Raw genomic sequence first — 20,180 nt, 5'->3', positions numbered from 1 at the left:
TAAATTTTGGTTTAGAGTATTTGGCATTTATTTTTTTTAATTCTCTATATTTCAAAAGGAGGACATCATAGTTTATATTTTAAGTGGCTGATTAAATTTTTTTTATTTTACAAAATAATTGTAAAAAGTTAGCTATTCTTTGAAAACAAACTGTCCCAGTTGTCCCAAATAAAGTAGACAAATGAGATGCACTTATGGTTTAACAAATAACGCACCTCAGTCATACATTTTTAAACCAGTTCACGTTTCCTTTTTGTTCATTTTAGCTCTTAATGGAGGATCCAGCTTTCCAAATGACACAACTGGCACCAAACATGTATAAACACTTGATTTTATTCTCAACAGAATAATCCAACAAAAGTGTTTTCGGCGTAATAAATGAAGCACAGGGATAAAAAGGACTGTGATCAGGGCGGGCTTTAAAGTGCAGGTACAAACACTGGCTGAGTGACGACTTCCAACAAAAACTCTTCAGTTAACTCGACACTGAGGACAGTCTGAGGGCTGCACAGACAGCATCACTGCACCACCATAAGGAAGTTTCTCAGATTTACTCATTTTATATATAAAAAACTAAAAATAAACATTTAATGCTGCACTGGGCGAATGTGTTTGGATAAAAAATAAATATTAAACTGCAGAAATTCATTGTAAATTTGTGCATTTTTGATAAAATGTTAAGAATGGTGGATTTAATAAGTGCGTGATTGTGATTAAAAAACAGGACAAATTACAAAAATTACAATTTAAAACATTTTAAATTAACACAACTGGTCTCAAGCCAAAAAAATAAGAAAAAGAAGGACATTTCAGTTTTCAGCCACAAAAGTTAATAAGATGATTTGTGTTGCTGTCTGTGCAGCCCTCACAGGTAGCTTCATAACAAACGTTTCTTAGATGGAAGAACTTAAACTGGATAAAATCGTGAACGTACAGCGACGCCTCAGAGACGACATCGAGAGCGACCACACAGCTTTTATCTTCCATCTCTTCTGAAAAAAGCCAACGACTAGCGATTTTAATTCTTAGGTGAGCAGCGTACAAAAATAAACTTTATGTTACAAAGTGGAGGCGCTGAATGTTTTTATCGGGTACGACAGAGAGATAAAAGGCCCAAAAAAGCCGGCGGTCAACCGAGTCTTTGTTCCACTAAATCACTTTAAGTTGTTTCTTTAAGCTTTGAGAAAAACTGGGAAGACAATACAGGATGGCAGCAAAACTTTAAAGAAATACAAATTATGATACTTGGTGATCTAAACACAGGACATAGTGTTCACATCTGAAATGCAACCGCGCATTTATAAATTGAGTGTTTTATTCGTGTGTGTTTTGACCGATTTGAGGTCACGCATGCTTGTTTTAGTGAAAACAGTCTTATCTAGATCCACTAATTTGCTTTTTTGAGAGCTTTCATCCACATCTCATAGTCTTCCTCTCTTAGCGAGTAAGAGGACGCTGAATTAAGATTTTTGTGTCACAACAACTAATTTACAGTATAATCTTCAAGTCACAAAAAACACTTCATGCTTAGGATTTAGTGTATTTTCAGGATTATATACTGAACAAAAATTGAATCGCAACACTTTAATTTCTGTCATTTTTTTCCAGTTTTCAACAAGTTTAAGTAAAAGATTTAAAACATGTTTTTTCCATGCATTCAATAGATATATTTCCCTTAAATTTTGGTCACAAATCTGTTAAAAATCCATGTTTATGTGTAGGAAAGTGTGCAAATTAAAACAAAAAAAGTTTATCAATAAGGTGTAAATCAAAATTTGAGAAAAATACGTCTCTTGCTTGCTTGGATCGTTATCTGAAACCTGCAAAAAGTGCTGCGTTTGAAGTTTTGTTCAGTCTAAATACGATAAACATACAAATCTTGATTTGTTATGAACACCCAACAGTGCTCCAAACTACCGAAATTTCAAACTTTAAGAGGGAAGTTAAGGAGAAATTGGGGACTTGTGGGCACAATAACAACATCAGGGTGTAAATATTTTTTAAAAAAGTCTCATGTGGCGTCACATACTTTAAAATCAAAATTAGGGTTAGGAAATGTTTAAATGTTGACTTAAATGTCCATTCACACTTTAATTTTTGAAAGAAGTTGTAATCTAACTTTGAGATCGGGCTTCCAGTATGTGGCTGCAGAGCGAGATTACTTTTTTTTTGCACTGGCTAAAATTCATGCAGCAGCTTCACCGAATCAGCCAAAACGTTTTGTGTAAAATCGATCCTCGGAAGCACGAATAACTACAAAAACACACAACTGACAAACCCACCGACTCAAACACAACTGAACAGCATTTGGTTGACTGCAGGTGGTGATTTCACATCCTGTTTGCAGCTCTGGACGACGATAATAACAAAAAAAAAAAAGATAAAAAAGGGAAAAGTCAACAGAGTAAAGTCAAAAAGAATTCCTGTTTACAAGTTTTACAAAAACTATATTTCAGTTTTAAAAACGATGTAAGTACGTACACACCTCGTGTTAAAGTAGGAATAGTTAACAAAATAGCTCGTACAAAACTTCAATACATGAAACTACATTTAAAGCATTTATTTGTGTCTGTGTGTGAATCCATGAATCGTCTGTAGTTTCCTTAGAAGATTTAAATCTGTAAATAATCGTCGCGGAGAGAAGAGTTATTAAATTTACAGAGAAAAAACACAAACCTGAACTTTCATTCACTCTGAAACCGTCATGGACGCAGGTCTCTTAAAGGAAAAATCCAACCGTTTTGTTTACATTCTGGATAAATCGGTGATGATCTTTGCATTTCGGGAATCTATCCTTGCTTCTGCCTCAGTGAAAGTATCCTACATTTCCCAGAATGCCTTTCACTCCCGCTCAGACCTTTCTGGTGTATTTTCAAACTCTGCCGAAGCGAAAGCTTTGTCATCTATGGCCAACGGACAACCTAAAAAATGCAAAGCACATCACATGTAGCTGCTGTTTTATCTGCATTAAAGGGTTTTAAAGGTGGATTTGTCTTTTAATCTGCACGTAACAAAGTTTTATCTGGAAGATCTGGTTCAAACTGGATCAGTCGTCCTACTGAAGGGCCCTTGAGCAAAGACATTCAGCCCCTACTTGGTGCTGTTCAGCTGACATCCGTAGAGGAAGTGTCAGCTGAATTTAAAAAAAATAATTGTAAAATATCCCTACAGGGATCCGTAAAGTGTCTCATCACTTCCTCCAGGAAATAAAATCCCAGATAACAAAAATAAAAAATAAACTGCAGCATATAAAATTATTTAAACAACTGTGCCTCTATCTGAAGATTTACTGCATCTCTGAAGTTATGAAAAAGGGTTTATGAAAGGTGTAATGTCACATTTCACGACTGTTATAATGTAAAACTGTAAGTATCAAAGGATCAAAAAAGTCACATCTGAGAACGTAAAAACGCAGGAATCAAAAGCAGAAGCTTCCATAAGTTGTGTTGGAAATCTTCTTTTCCTGCCGTCTCACTAATCGGTTTAATTTTCTGTAAAAACATTAACGCTGCATGCCCTGATTTAAGTATTAAAACACAAAGGATTAAAGAACTCTGAGATGTAAAAAGCAAAATAATCAGCCTATTTGTGGTAAACATGATGTACAAAGTACTGGTTATAGAGGTAATAAAGTGTTTGCTTTTCGTATAAACGTTTCTCGCAGAAATCACCACGGTAAGAACTGGTATCAAGAACCGATGAGGAATCAGACGGATAAGCAGAATCAGAACTGGCGTTAATAAAAATCCAAACGATACCAAACCCCCGCAGAGACCGGGTACAAAAACACTTGGGTGTGCGCCCCCTGGAGGTTCAGACTCGCAGGTCACTGGTCGCGAGCTTCGTACAGCAGTTTGGCCGCCTGTGACGAAACACGGAGACACAAAAAACACGTTAACTCAGCACGAGAACACGCGTGGTCGCACAGATTTAACACAGTCTGCACAGTTTGCTGTAACTTTACTTTTTAGGTCCAGAGAGGAGAAAAAAGCTTTTATCCTGAAGGGGGCGCCAGAGGAAAGGACATTTTTGTTGTAATTCCAGTAAAACATTTGTAATACGTTTATTGCTTTGTGTTATAATCTTGCTTGTAGGTTAAGTGCTGTATAAATAAAGTCTGATTGATTGATTGAACTCTGGTCTTTGATCACAGCTCGAGGCTGCTGAAGGACTCAAAGTACATAAATGTTTGCCAGTTTTCTCCCACTTGTTCTGCTGTGAAAAGAAATCTGATTTTTAGGTATATTTGTTGGCTGGTAAAATCTGAAAATATTGTTTTTTGGCTTTAGCCAATCCTGAACTGAGCTCAGAGAGATTTAAGTCCAGAATTTGGAATTCGTCAGGATGTAAAAGCCTGATTCAACATGGAAATTTTTTTAGATATTTTTAAATAAATTATTTATTTGTCTATTTTTTCTATGTCCATATTTCATTTTATTTTGTTGATTTATGTTTTGCTATTTTTAGCCTTATTTTTTAATCAATATTATGTTATTGGGTTTTATTTTCATTTTTAATTTATGCATTCTGTGCATTTTATCTTACTTTTACTAGTATGGTAGTGGGTTTAATCTATGTGAAAATGCATTATGTGTATTATATTCTTATTGTATTTTTTACGCAGGGTTTTATTATAACAATAATGATAATAATAAAAACAATAATAATACATTTTATTTATGAAGTGCTTTTAAAGGGACTCAAAGACTGTACAAAGGAAAATGCAGCAAAAGTATAATAACATAACACATATTATGTCTTTCAGTCTTCTGTCTCAATGTGAAGCACTCGATGAATGTAATTTCTTTGTTGTAAAGCGCGATGGGCTGCGTTTCTTGTATGAAAGGTGCTATACAAATAAAGTTTATTCTTATATATATATATCTATATTTGTTTCTATGGACCTCTTTATGAGCTGAGTTTTTAATTAAGTTTTTAATTGAATTTAAATTCAATCATCAGCTAATTTTTCCTCAAGCCAAACTTCATTTGTAAAGCACATTTAAAAATAACCACAGTCCACTTGAGTGCAGAGCAGGCACAAAATACAAAATGTTTCTGGACTTTTAACGGCTAAAAAACTTAAAACACTTTTAAGGATGTGCAGACATCGTGAGCGCAGCGACAGTTTGACCTCTCGTGTTGTGTCTGTTGTACCTTGTGCATCGCAGCCAGCCATAACGAGGCCGCCTTCTTGTCTTCTGCTGCCTCCATGCGCAGCTGCTGGGCGTCCTGGGAGCCCATTGGCTTGTAGTGGAGCAGCATGCCGCTGGCACGCGACGTCCCTCCTGCACACAGACACACACATGCACAGAGACACACACACATGCACAGAGACATGCACAGAGACACAGACAGAGACACACACAATCAGAAATAAACTAAAAAAAAAAAAAGATGGATTAAACTGAATAGACCCGTCCGTCACAGAAAATGTATTTTGTGGGTCTTTTGTCTTCCAAAATGATCAGACAGCAAAAAAAGATTAAAAGTCTTCAGCTCAGACTGGATGACATTTTAAAGAAAGTTATGTTGACATTTTTAAGTCTGTAAGTCACTCCGACACTTTTGGAAAAAGTTTGACACTTTGTAAACAATGTAAAAAAAACCCAAAAAAAACAGTGCCACACAAATTACGTCAAATTTTGCCTCTTTTTTGTCTCATTAACGCCTGCAGGTTATTTAATAAGTGATAAACAAAGCGAAAAGGTGCATTACAGCTGAATGTTAAGAAAACAAAATAACAAACCAAAACTAAAAATGTCAAGAAATCCCTCAGTGAGAAACTTCATCCCCATGAGATCTGCATCAAAAATATCAATAACAAACCTTAGAAAAATACTCATGCATGCACAAAATACAGATGTAAGAGAGATAAAAATGAAATGAAAGATTAAAATCAATGACAGAAGAGAAAAACGTCAGAATAAAACGTTGGCGTTTTATGTTTCTGCAAAACACAGATATGCTCCATTTGTACTTTTATATCGAGGTTTCTAAAGTGACATTTTATGTGAGCTGTCTTTGTCATCGGGGGGAGGACACGATGAAACAGCAAAACGGGCTGTGATTTACTGAGTCATGCTGTGTTTTTAGCAGCTTTTTAGACACCAAATGTGGGTGTTTTTTGGCAAATCATCCCTGTTTTTCCCCCGGGATAGTGCAACAAAAAGGTTGTTTTTTTTAAGAGACTCACCGCTGCGTTTTCAGCCGGGATTGTGTCATGAAAAGCAGCATTTTACAGACTCATCAAAACATTTTAAGATTGTGCCATTAAAATCAGTCATTTTTTATATGAAGTCAGTTTTTTTTTAACAGTCGTTGTTGCATTTTCAGCAAGGACTATCCCCTGAAAAGTGTTTTTTTTTTCAAATTACTGTTTTCAGCAGCTTATTAGCTACAAAATGTGTTTTTGTTGATTGATATTTTTAGCAATCTGCACCTTATTTTTCCACTGGGGACAGTGCCATGTAAAGTGGTTTGCATCTTTCAGTGGTTTTTTAGCCACCAAACGTTGTTGTTTTTTAGCAACCTGTTGCTGTTTTTTCACTTGCAATTGTGCCACCAAAAGCACTTTTTTACCGAAATATCGACAGCATCTCCTGACTTGATTGTGCCAGCAAAACTGTTTTTTTAAAGCCCAAACATTACGTTCTTTTAACAATAACCAAGCAGGTTATTTTGCTGTATTTGCTGCATAATAACGTATGATTTCAAAGTATCCGTTGTTTGCAGGATGCCAACATTTATTCTGGTGATTGGATTGAAAATGAAGCCCCAAAAAAAGACGATGAGAGCAAATCATTATGTGTAGATGGGACTAAAAATCCTAAAATAATGACATAACCGCCACTGCGTTTTGAGACGTTAATGGTTTGATGGTTTCATCGCCGTGAGACACAAACATGCTGCGTGCAGGAGGGAGGACAGGAGTATCAGATTTAAGGACTGTGAGGTGTAAAAAAAACAGAATAGTGTCAGTGATTTCTTTTTCAGGCCTCTTCATGCACACAAGATGAAAACACAAACAAAGGAAATAAAATAAATAAAAGAAACCAGATCTGGGAACAAAAGAAAAGACGAGGATGAAGTGACGATGACGATGGACCGAACAGTGAAGCAGAGCTAACCTTCAGAGAGACACTGACTGTCCAGCAGACTGGTGTAAGTGTGAATGTCATTCTCTGAGGAGGAAGAAGAGCCAGACCACCAGAGTCAAAGCAGCAGAGGAGAAACAGTTTGTTAGTGTTAGTTTGGGGAAAAAAAACAGGTTTAAGTGTTAATCAAGAAATTCCTCAGTTGGTTAGAGGATCCATCGTGAGAAAAAAAACATGACGAAGACACAATTTCCAGTAATTACAAAAAATAAAACAAATGAAGCTGTTATTTTTTCTTTGTCATGAAAAGTCTAACTTCTGTCAAAAAAAAAAAAATACTCACAAATATGCACTGAAATTCAAATTTCAACACACGTGAAGCACTCACCTCCTGGACTCGACCCGTCTGTCAAAATCTGCATGCTGGAGATCCGAGACAACTCCACCTCAAAGTGACTTTCCCCGTCGAGGAACAGGTACCTGATATTTGAAAAAAAATATAAATAAATAAATACACTCAAACAAAATTGATTTATCTACCAGTTTGACTGATCAGAACATCTGATTTTAAATGAATTTTCTGCCATCTGCTTCATCAGATAATTCACACTAAAAGCCTAAAAGGTGATTTTTTAGATTTGTTTTGTGCACTTGAAGCACATTTGGTTACATATCTTTACACTTAAGTGGACGTTATTAAATTTGTTGCCTCTGTTTTTAAGTTTTATCTTTGGTCTTTTCGATTATTTATCTCTTGTATTTATTTATTTCTGTTTTTTTTATTTAGTTTAAAAGTTATATTATTCACTGCTGCAACTTTTAGTAATGCACTTTTTCTGTGTTTTGTTAAATCTGCTCTGTGAAGCACTTTTGGCTGCACGACTGTATGAAAGGTGCTATATAAATAATGTTTGATTTGATTTAGGACCTCAATCTAGAAATTTTTCGACCTTTGGCCCTGCTCATATCTGTTATCTGACTGTGTTAAGGTCCACTTCAGCTGCACTGCAGTTTCACATATGAAGGTTTGGGATCAAATATCACATGCACACTCATAAATCATTTTAATAACCATCACTACAAACCAGAAAACAAAACAGTTTAATAAGGAATCACTTAAACACAGTGCTACTATTAATACACATTTACCACTAATGAGGTAAACAGCACGCTGAACATTTGAATTGATAAATTTAATGTGCTGAACAGGTTCTTAAAAGGCAAATTCACACAAATTACAAATAAACCCCAACATTTTTACACTTCTCTTGTGATATCCTGCCGGGCCAATAGTTTGAATTTTATTCTCTGGTTTTTGTGACATTTTTCCGATATTTCTGCATCTCCCCAAAATACAATCATTGTGAATAAAATTTCATTTGAAGGGTTTTTTTGCAACAACTTTCTCCTGACAAAATAGTCCCAATAAAGACAAACCAGGAGACAAAGTTTTTTCTCAACAGTGTGGAACAAAATAAAAAAAAAAGCCCTTATAGTTGGCGGATATCTCAAACCCTCAGCACAAAAATCTGACATGAATCAACATAACCAGACACCAATAATGAAAAATAAAATGTTTTTTAAATTTGTAATTACAGTGTGTGGAAGACTGAAATCTAAAAATAAGCTAAAAAGCTCACCTGTGGTTGTTGGAGAGGCGACACGTCATGGTTTCAGACTTCTCTGACGTTCCCAAAGTGATGACGAAGGTGCCACCTGGAAACCGAACAACAACATTAAGCTCTGTAAGAATCTGTAACGCTGCACTTAAATGTAGAAACCTGTTTTATCACAAACACTTATGCTTGGTGGGTTTTTGTTTTTTTGTTTGGTAACAGTATTTCATAGAAAAGATCGACCAGACCACAAAATATAAAACTGACTGGATGTCGAACCTCAAAAATGTTTGAGTGTCTGGTTGGATTTTTCAATATTGGAAGAAAAACATTTATTGAGATTAATGACAAATCGTTTCACTCATTCATCATGAAGATAATGTCCAATAATCTCTATTTCCATTTCTCTGATTTTAAATCTTTCTAAAAATGAAAATCGTTGCGTTATTTGCAATATGAAGACGTGACCTCGTGCCCTTTTGGAAAATGTGATGAGCATTTTCTCTATAATCCAACATTTTACATTCAAAACTAAATGACTGATCAAGATTTCTCAAGCTTTAGTTCAGCAGTCAGCTGAGGATTTAACATCACATGTGACAAAGAGATTTATGTCTTTGTGTTTTCTTCTTCAGCGACTTTCGGTTTTCTGCTGATCTATTGATAACGTCATCATCAATAAAGCAGGAGGCCCTCAAACGCGCTGCGGGCTTTACATCACAGGCATTCGGCCGGTCTTCGTCCTGCAGCTCCGGGCTGCTGATGGATTTTTCATTAAGAGCTGCTGCTGCTGCGTATTTATAGCAACACACTGACCCACACTCAACAACAACACAATGGATTATCAGGGCACGAGGAGGAGGAGGAGGAGGAGGAGGAGGAGGAGTGTCAGGGAACACAGTGTTTCATGTGACATGTGTCAGGTCATAAAGTCATAAACTGATATCAAATAAGAGGCAGGCTGAAAGACCGAGACACGAAGCTGCATTTATAACACTGATTTTAACTTTTGCAATAATAATTTTTAATAACAGTGTACGATGATTCTTCAACCAAGGAACCGCTGACGAGAGCAAATCATCTTTTAAAAAAAGTCTCTAATGTTTCATTCCAAATGTTATTCCTAACAGGGTGAGAAACTGTATTTACACTAAATGCAAAAGAAAAAGGTTTGGAAAAAAGGAATTAAACGTGTCGCACAACAACAAAAAAAATAATTCAGGTAAACTTCTCACCTGCCAGAAGCACTTTGAGCTGCTTGTCGTAAAACTCCATCTCTTTCTGGGAGGCCAGGCTGCACTCGGCGCACTGCCGCACCGGATCCACGAAACACATGCGGGGCAGCGCCACCTTCTTACTGCAGCATTTATCACAGAAACACCGGCCGCACCGCCGACAGTGATGCTGCGGGAAAAAACAATTACAATCACATTTACAGACGATTTTTTGATTTCTTAATACTTCTCTTATTGTGTCATTTTAAAAGGGAAAGTTCAACCTAAAATAAAAAATACAAAATTGTTCTCTTAGGCTAAAGCTTTTTATCTGTCTAGATTGTTTTGGTTCGAGTTGCAGAGTATTGACCGACAGCCCGCTCCAGCACACGGAAATGTGTGATCGTATTAATTTGGGAATAAATCCATTTAATAAGAAGTTTGTATGTGGTGTATTGAAAGAAAGACCTGCACTGTCTTGTGAGACATCATGAGGTTATTAATTTCACTTATCAATGCATTAATTAGCACTTATTGATGCATGAAGACGGCTGTCCCAATAAGGGTACTGAAGGTGATTTATCACATATTCACATGAATACTACAATACTTAAAGACATACTGTACATATAAGAACAATAAATCCTGTGGTTTCTGTTTGACTGACTGATGCAGCGACAGGAAGTCTGTCAGCAGAAACTGCAGTGTCAAGTTTTTGTTCCAGTTTGGGGCCGAAAGATTTTTTTTAACCAAAAAACTCGGAAGCTGCTGAATAAAATCTGAATCACTAACACGTATCAGACAAACTGAGATCATCTGGTGTTAGAGCGAACTAGAAAATGTTGACTACAGCACTTTGTAAAAAGAGGACGGGAAATTAAACACTTCAGCGTTCAACTTTCTCAAAAATAACGTGAATCATAAGAAAACATCTACAGGCTGACCATTTTGTGGATTTACAGACTAAATTAAATGCAGAAAAACATTAAAACAACTGTTTCACAACTTCAACAGGCCTCAGAGTTGACTAGAAGTTGTATGTTATTTAGACTTCTTATTTTAAGTTTAGTTTAAAGCAAAAGTGTGTAAGATTTAGAGGGATTTAGTGGCGTCTGGTGGGGAGGATTGCAGATCCTCGTTGTTCATGAGGTCTTCACGGCGAGCCGAACTATCCAAAGAGGTCTCTTCCTCTTAAAAACAAATGGAAACGCTGATCTAATCAGGTTAAATAAAAAAAAAAAAAAAGCAGTTTCACGTTACAAAATCAGTGTTCTTTATTGCTGCAATTTAGCACAAATGTGTGATGATTAGCTGGAATATGAGGATGATAAAAAACCTGGTACGATGCATCGCTCCTGGTTTTATTTAAGGTTAGTATTTTTGTTGTGCACTGTTCCTGTTTAAATAAAATGACATTTTGGAGATGGGACAAGCACCTGCTCATGTGTGCGCACCTTTTTCTCTAATAACTTTAATAACTAGCTCTGCGTGGGACTGTTTTTCTAATGCCGCCCCTGCTCGCTCCTGGTGGATTTTCACTGCTGCCTGCTCCCGCTGAGTATTATCTAGTCTCGTGAGGTGTGTCCGCTCCCGCAGTTCAGTGCCTGCACAACAGCTCGATTATCAATAGATTGCGTCTTCTTCCGTCACACAGGAAAAACACGTTATTAAACAGTGGTTTCACGAAAGAAAGGCACATATGTCTGTGATAAGAAGTGAAGTTATGTTCGGGTTCATAATTATAATCGTAACTACAGTTATTCTGGTGTCTCTGGGATTCAGTGTTATTATTATAATTATTATTATTATCTGTAATATTTCTGACAAATTCCTCCAAATTTGCCTTGTTTTACTTTTTTATTTCGATGTTCTGCTTTGTTTCCAGTTCACTTGTTGACGTTTCCATCCTTCATGTTAATTAATCTCCTGCATTCACACGTCTATTTTTGAGCGCCTGCAGCAGAGATTAAACTGCCTGTTCCCGCGACAACTGTGTCAGTCCCCAGGCAGTCCTCTAGTCTCTTTATCTCCCAAACAAATGGACAGGAGGATTAAAACCAGTAAAAACACTGAATGACGCAGTTTCACATTAACCCTTAGGGCCCGCTTTAATATTACATACACTCGTACACACAAAATGTGCTTTTCAAATCAAGTTTAAAAAAATATTATACATTAATATTTTTAACTACTTTCATTTAGATATTTTTTAATCATCATCAGTCCTAATCACAAGTATCAAATATTCATTAATTTTCAGAATTTTAACCCTTTAAATGTCAGGTTTTTGTTATGATACCACTATTTTTTAGATGGCAAAAAAACACAAAAAATTAATTATTTTCTTTATACTACATGCAGAGTAATTTTTATTTATTTATTTATTTATTTAAATTTGAGGCAACATTGATTGTGACAGTTCATATAGTGGAAATAACATGTTTTGTCTTCATATGCCAAATATGGTAATAATTATATCAGGTGGAAAAGAGTAAAAATTATAAAATTCCACAGCAAAAACCCAGAAACACCCAGAAATAATAAAATGCATGTTTTTATGCTTTGATGGCTGCGGGATCAAAAAATGCATTTTTTGCACTTAACAGTATGAATGTAACAATTTTTTTTTTTTTTTTTTTTTGTAGGAGCAGGAAATTCCAAGATTAAACAAAAAAAAAAAACACAATCTTGCCAAAATGTATGCCATATGCATGACCACAGCCAAAAAAATATCAAAAAAGGAAGAATGCAAAGCGCTCAAAATGTGCCAAACAGTCTCTAAGGGTTAAATATTCAGTGTTTTTCCAAATCTCTCAGTACAGAGCAACTATACACTTAAGTAAACATACTTATCATGTTCTATTTTTGCCAATAGATCCCCGAAATCTCACATACTGTTCCCTGGAGTTTAGTTTAAAATACATACATTCATGAAGTTGGCAGGTGAGTTTAAATTATATATGAGCTACTGTTGAAAGATTCCCTGATCTAATTTTATTGTAAACAGAAAGTACTTTCTAGTAAACATGCAGAGAAAGTAGGGCAGGAATAAGCAGAGCAGCAGATCTACAGTGTGTTTTTTTGTCAGGAGTCAGTGGAAAGAAAAGTCACCACAGAGGCCTCAGTGTGTCTCTGTGCCAAAGTAAATGAACAGAAGCCAGGCGGGAAATAAATCAGGTTTCACAACTCAGACAAAAACCAAAGGCTCAAACTATTTTTTTCTACGTGCATGTGTATCACGAATCTGTGATGAGTCGTCGTGTTTGCAGAAACAAAACCAACCTTTCTTCTGATGAAGTCAAACTTGGTGTCACACTGCATGCATCTTGGACACTGGAGGACGGGAGAGAAGAAAAACAGGATGTTACACAACATGCTGAGCTCAACGGCCGCTAAAAAAACGCTCTGGAAGATTATTTCTAATACATATTTTTATTGCTTCACTGTCATTAGGTTACAAAGAAAACATTTTAGTATTTTACAGACATGTTAGTTTTTTTTGCTGGAAGATAATTCAAGTCTTTAAATGGCCCAAAGCATATAGATATTTAATTTACCATCACAGAAGAGTCAGAAAATCAACAAAAGTTCACATTTTAAAAGTCAAAAACAGTTCATTTTGGCATCTTTTTTAAACTAAATTATCTAAATGAATAATCCAATATTAAAACAGCCGCATGATCATTTCCAGCTGACTCGCTAATCAATTAATAAAATAATTGTTTCAGCTCGGTATGTTTTTACTGAGTTTTTTTTTTTTAATTAAAAGATGATGCTTTTCACATGCTGCAAGACAAATTTACCACGCAAGAAAAAAGTAACTCCACAGCCTCTTTTTAGCCTTTTTTACTTAAATATTATTGTATTTAACTAAAATTATTGACTTTTACTTGCAATAAACTGTTTATCATGTTGATATTGCTACAAATAGTCATTTTTTAATCTTTCAGCCTGTTTTGATGCGGTTTTGCAAATCAAAGTCATATTTACAATGCAAGACCATAAAGAACTGAAATTACTTGTGACAGACACAATCTTTCACTTTCAGATCAGAAACAAAAGGATGTATGGTGCCAAAATAAAAGTTCTTTACAGCCTTTTTAGCCAAGCTTTACTAAGGTAATATTCTGAATGCACGACTTTTGCTTGCTTTTGTATTTTTCCATGTTGGCATTTCTATTATTATTTAAATAAAGAGCCTGAGTACTTCTTCTTACACTGCAAGAGGACTTTTTTTTAAAGCAAATATTCATATTTCAGTGAGTAAAACCATAATTTTTGGCTGACTGAAACAGACATAAACCTCAACTTTTAGATCAGGGAAAAAGTTTCTTTACAGTCTTTATTAGTCTTGTTTTACTTAATTGATATTCTGAATGCAAGACTTTTGTTTGATACTGACCCATGTCAGTATTAATACTTTTTAAAGAGTCAACTGCAAAATAAAGACAAAATACAACGATTTAAATTGGAAAACTCTCCCCCTACACCAAGCCCCCCCAAAAACATAAATCCCTCCCCAGCCTTTAAATATTACTTGACATGCTTCCCCCTTTTTTTGTAACATCAGTAAATGTATTTAGTTAGTGCTTTCCACCGCTGAAAACATGGTAAAAGTCTTAAAAGCAGTTAAAGCGTTTTCTTACAATCACCAGATGCTGTTTATTACTATTTTGGTTGAACTTACTTCATTTCTGCAGTCGATTTTGTTGTGTTTTTTAAATGCTGCTGCACGGCCCCTGCAGGGCAAACAAGACCTAAACTGAAACATGCAACAATCTTCACTTTTAAATCAGAAATATAAGATACGTACAACTATTTCACAGCCTTTTTTTAGGCGAATATGAGACTGTTTTACAGATTATTAATCTGGATTCAGGACTTTTACTTGCAGTTAAGTGATTTTCCATTCTGATATTGCTACTCTAACTTCACTAAAGCACTTAAATATTTACACTAACACATTAAACCTCTTTAAAATCATGTCTGCTCCTCTTTGACACTGTTTGCAGATTAATCCTGAGCTCAAAAACCAGCAGCACAGAAATGATTAACTTTTCTGGCTGCAGTTCAGTGTCAGTCTGGTCAAAGTGCCTCTGTCAAACAGACAGTTAGTGTTTGTCTGTGTGTGTTTTACAGCTCTGACACACACACACACACACACAGAAGAGCTAACAGCAGCTAGCTAAACATGACAGGCTCGGTGTGTACGTGGCTGTTAGCTCACAAACAAAACTACGGATGTTTCGTCACTTTAACCGCCTCCGGTGAAGATAAACCGTCATGACGGGGTCTGACAGGTAGTTTTAACTGTTGACTAGCTGGTTATCAAACAGGCTGTGCGTGTTTAGCTGCCAGGCTGGTCGTGAGACGCCCAGTCCCGGGGCCAACTGCGGTGTCCAGCGCCGCGTCAAGCTAGCAGCAGTTAGCAACAGTTAGCACGGAGGAGACCGGATGTGGAGAGCCTTTAGAAAATAAAAGCGCCTCAACCACAACACCTTCATTAAGAGCCCAAAATGAAGAGTAACTAATTACATTTACTCAAGTATTTTAATTAAGAACTTGTGACACATATTGTGTACATATTCATATTGTTATGTTTATCTCAGTTATCTCATATTTTGAGCTTTTGTTAGTTTTTTTCCATTATATTATACTGTAGCACAGTTTTTATATTTTAAACACTCAGCACATTATCAATAGCATAATTCAAATAATCACAATTAAGTGATTAAAAGCTTTTTTTTCACTTTTGCATACAAAATAATTTAAATTCACTACAAAATAGTAGTTGCAGATTCATTTTCACGTGATTCACTAGTCGTGAACTAATTGCTACAGTTTTAAATGGTTTAAATTTTTTTTTGAGTCGAATTAACACATGCTGTTTGTTACTATTTGGGGTTAATGCACTTCTTTTCTGAATTTTTTACCGTCTATTTTTATTTGTTTTTGTTTGTTTGCTTTGAAATGCTGCTGCACTGGCCCAGTGCAGGGCAAACAAGAACTGAAATGAAATATACAAAAATCTCCACTTTTAGATCAGAAATATAAGTCGGTATGGTTTAGATAAAAGTACTTCACAGCCCTTTTTAGACACTGAAATTTTTACCTTGTTGTGGAGGCTTCAAATAAGCCTCTCTCTGTACAATGTACCATGTTATTTTTTCATTGATAATAAAGTTTGTAAAATTTGATGAACTTATGATTTGTATCTTTATTTAATCAAATTCTGTCATGAGTTTATTTGTTCCACCTACCTGCGCAGGGACTACGGGTGGAAATAAAAATAGCAGCTTTGCTAAAATCTGGTTCTCCTTGATTTTTATAAAGTTGCTGTTTTATTGTGCATTGTTCCTGTCTAAATAAAATTACATTACAACATTTGTTTAAAAAATGGCAAATACATTTAATTTCTACCCATTTCCTGGGATGGAAATCGTACTGCGAAATTCTCAACCTGCTGCAATTTCTACTGACAACTAATTTTTGGAGAAGGGACGGGAAGGGAAGGGGGACAGTCATGCATTTTCCTAAAGTCACTCGGGGAGACTCGTCCGCCCACTCTGATAAATAAACAGCAGCACCTGAGTGAGTTACCTCACCACTTACAATAAATACTGTGATTTATCTCTTAACCTTTTAAAACCTGAGCAAACTGGCTTGATTTCTTTCAAATGCACCAGAGAAAGAAGGCAATGAGCAACCTCACAAAAAATGTCTAAAAAATAGCAAGAAATTTGCAAAACCTTACAAGAAAATTAGGCAGCAAAAAAAGTAAAAACAAACAAGAAAATTACTTTCAGGAAGTACTAAAAAAAAAGATGAAAAAATGTCTCTTTTCTTGTAGAATATACCAAATATACCATGATTACATTAATAAATGATTTTTTTTGGAGATATTTCCAATTGTTTTTCATCAGATTTTGTCAAAGGATTTACTAATTACCTTGTACCATTTTTTTAATTTGAGGGAAATTTATTTTCAAATTGCTCATTGCCTTTTTTTCCCCAAAGTGTTTCAAAAATAAATTAGACAGGTTTTTGTGAAAGGCGCATAATAACGCTACTGAAGATCGAGGTATTAAGTGCAGTTTAAGAGCTTTTAAACTCTTAAGAGTTGGTGCAACCGAATTCAAAATATAACAAAAAAAAAGCCAACTAATATAAGATAATTTTGTAATAATGTTTACAAACGTTAACTGTGATGTTTAGTTCGCAAACAGCTCGTTTATTGTGAAAATCCAAACCGGAATAGCCTTGGTTGTCGCTACGTTAGCTTTTCGCTGTCAAACAAAACCTCCGCCTCGTCTCACCTCTTTATCCGGGACCCACTGCGGCTCGTCCAGGGAGAAGGGGCTGTTGAAGGCGCCGTTTTCGGGCACCATGCGGAGACCGCTGGGGCTCCGGACGAGCTTCTTCCCATCAGGCACCGCAGACATTTTTCACTGTTAGCAGCTTTTTCTGCGCGTGCAGCGGAGACTCCTTCGGCACTACCTCCTGACAGGACCCGCCCACCGCCGGTGACTGACAGCGTATTTAGCTAATCAGAGGGCTTCTGTGAGGACACGCCCTCCACGAATGATTGACGGGTTTGACGAATCAGAGCGCAGAGCTGAAGTCACGTGGTGCGACGTGTTTTGGTTTTTACAACTGCGCCCAAAATACACGAAATACACTAAATACACGAAATACACACACTGCTGCAGGACAGTAAAAACAGCTACAGGAGCTTTTAACCGGTTTAATTAATTACTTTGTTTAATATGATATTAAAAGATAAATAGTAATTTACTTTACCAATTGCTCATGATGTCTGATTGTTCAAAACTTTCTCACTTTTCAGGTTTATAGGTTTATTCTTCTCAAACTTCATCGAATATTATTTTATTTTATTTGACAGGGACCATCTACAATTTATTAATTTTATTTTTTTTTTTTTTTTTAAAAAGAGTTACATATCTAATTTTGTTTGAAATCTTTTTTAAAAAAAATATTTTTGTAACCCTAGCCTAACCAAAAAAAGTAATGTAAAAAAAAAAGCTACAAAAACGTGTGCGAGTGAAAGTGTGTTCATTCTTCCACAACCTTGCTATTAAATAATAATATTTAATATATATGTATATATATGTATACATACATACATACATACATACATTTGCAGTGATTAGCAATGATTTTTCTTGAATATATCTATACATATATATTAAATAATATATATATATCTAAAAATAATACTATTATGTATAATAGAATATATATTCTATAAATGATGATATAATTTATTATTATTATTATTTACCAAACATACAAGGGAAATAAAGACTTATCTCAGTTATCTGATACAGTAGGAATTATTTTTTAGAATATCATCTGTATTCATATAATGATAATAATAATAATAATAATAATAATAATAACAATAATGTGTAACAATGCAGTATGTTTATATAAGTTTTTATAAGTAAATGCAGTGAGATAAAAAGTTCAATATCTGACATTGCTCTGACATATAGAAGTATATAAAGCATAAAACTGCAGTACAAGTACCTCAGAATTGTTGTTGCCTCTGCAGTATATGGATGAATGTTTTGGTAGTTCCACATCAGATCTAAATGATAAAAACAACAATGCAAACGTGACAAATTTGACTGTTTTATTCAAATACAGAGAGTGCATAGTTGAGCATCAGTTTGCAGACAAAAGTCCCCAAAATTACGGCGTGATCTGAGAGCAAAAACAACTCGTATTTTATATTTTATTGTAATATTACTCTCTGATAACACCATAATAATAGGAATGTGCTGTCAACACAATAAAATCCTACATGTCTGGGAGGAAAAGTGTAACATGATGCCAGTTTCATCCAGGAACATTTTCTGTTCATACAAGATATACAGAGAGGGGACGGTTTTGTTTCAGGGCCACAGTGCTGCCTGACAGGAAGCATCACTCGTCTTACACAATAAACAAAACAACGGAGGAAAAGTTAACATTCAATGTTATATTTAATCATTGTGCCCGTAAATGTTGAGATTTAAGAGGACGACGTCACAGTGTGGAGTGTGACAGGAAGTGGACAGAGTCTGGGACTGACACCCTGTTGATGAGAATTAATGAAAAATCATTCAGATCATTACTTATGAAGCTGAGACAATAAGGTGAAAATTAATTGGTGATCTTTTAATTATTATTTATTTATCTATTTTTAGCAAAAATGCCGACATCTAGTGATAGATTCTCCAACGGGAGGATTTTCTGCCACTTTATTATCATTATTATTATTATTATTATTATTATTATTATTATTATTATTATTATTATTATTATTATTGTTGTTGTTGTTGTTGTTATTATTATTATTATTGTTAAATCATTTATTTATTTTTAATTTTTTAGGACAATATTTCAGTTAATTCAAGAAAAATAATCAGCAGATTAAGAAATTAAAAAAAAAAAAAAATCAGCTTATAAAATACTTACTGCTGATATTTTGTCTAAATTTCCAAAACTGTTTTTGCACTCTCTGGTTGAAACTTTATTAATTTATGCATCCACAACCTTGTTATCAGTCCAAAGTGGCAATTTATAAACACGTTATTATTTGAATCGAACCATTAATTTAAAATTAAGTACCTAAACATAAGTAAATGTGACATATTCATCATGATTAGATTTAATTAGTTTGTGTAAGAAAGGAAAAGTTTCCACTGAGCGCTGATGGAGGATGGTAGATATCATGTCACCTTGTTTTAAAGAAATAATTTAAAGAAATGGATATAAAAAACGTTTATCCCTTCATGTCAACACTCCACACAACAACACGGTCCACAGACAGCGAGGAGAAATTTCACAAATACACAAAAAGAATTAAAAACCTGCAACAAAAGGACGGACTGTGAAACTTCAACCTTCTTTTACAACAAACACACACAAAAACTTTTCATTGTCGCCCGTGCTTCCATAAATTCACAAATTTACATTCACGTCATCATAATCACCACTCAAAAGTTAATCTTGTGTATTGAAAGCTGATCAGAAATCATAGTTTCACAACAGATTTTAAATTCTCTGCAACGGGGCAACAGTTTGAGCAACTGAGCGGCAGCGTTTCTGTGATCTGTAACATTGCTGCTTCACTCACACAGAAAAATATAATTACCAATTAAGTATCTAAAGTCCAGTGTATCGACACAAATAACCCACATACCACGAAATATTACAGATTATAAAGTCTTTGACCAGATGTTGAA

General features: G+C 35.1%; 1 protein-coding gene across 2 annotated transcripts; it reads right to left on the bottom strand.

Annotated features, from left to right (window-relative positions):
- Window positions 1-317: 317 nt before the first annotated feature.
- Window positions 318-17,431, bottom strand: zfyve21 (zinc finger, FYVE domain containing 21). Of its 2 annotated transcripts, XM_042500913.1 has the most exons (7): window positions 17,244-17,431; window positions 13,210-13,260; window positions 9,949-10,117; window positions 8,738-8,813; window positions 7,486-7,577; window positions 5,158-5,288; window positions 318-3,862 (listed from the first exon to the last, which is right to left on the bottom strand). In XM_042500913.1, the coding sequence occupies exons 1-7, from the start codon at window positions 17,367-17,369 to the stop codon at window positions 3,827-3,829; spliced, it is 681 nt and encodes a 226-aa protein (XP_042356847.1). In that variant the 5' UTR covers window positions 17,370-17,431; the 3' UTR covers window positions 318-3,826. The 2 variants fall into 2 exon arrangements, with proteins under 2 accessions (XP_042356847.1, XP_042356848.1); XM_042500914.1 differs by lacking the exons at window positions 318-3,862; window positions 5,158-5,288 and adding an exon at window positions 6,901-7,184.
- Between the last annotated feature and the right edge of the window lie 2,749 nt (window positions 17,432-20,180).

Source organism: Plectropomus leopardus, chromosome 14 (genome assembly GCF_008729295.1).
Source record: "Plectropomus leopardus isolate mb chromosome 14, YSFRI_Pleo_2.0, whole genome shotgun sequence".
Classification (NCBI taxonomy): domain Eukaryota; kingdom Metazoa; phylum Chordata; class Actinopteri; order Perciformes; family Serranidae; genus Plectropomus; species Plectropomus leopardus.
The sequence above is the reverse complement of the archived record's forward strand: the minus strand, read 5'-3'. Positions and strand labels throughout refer to the sequence as shown.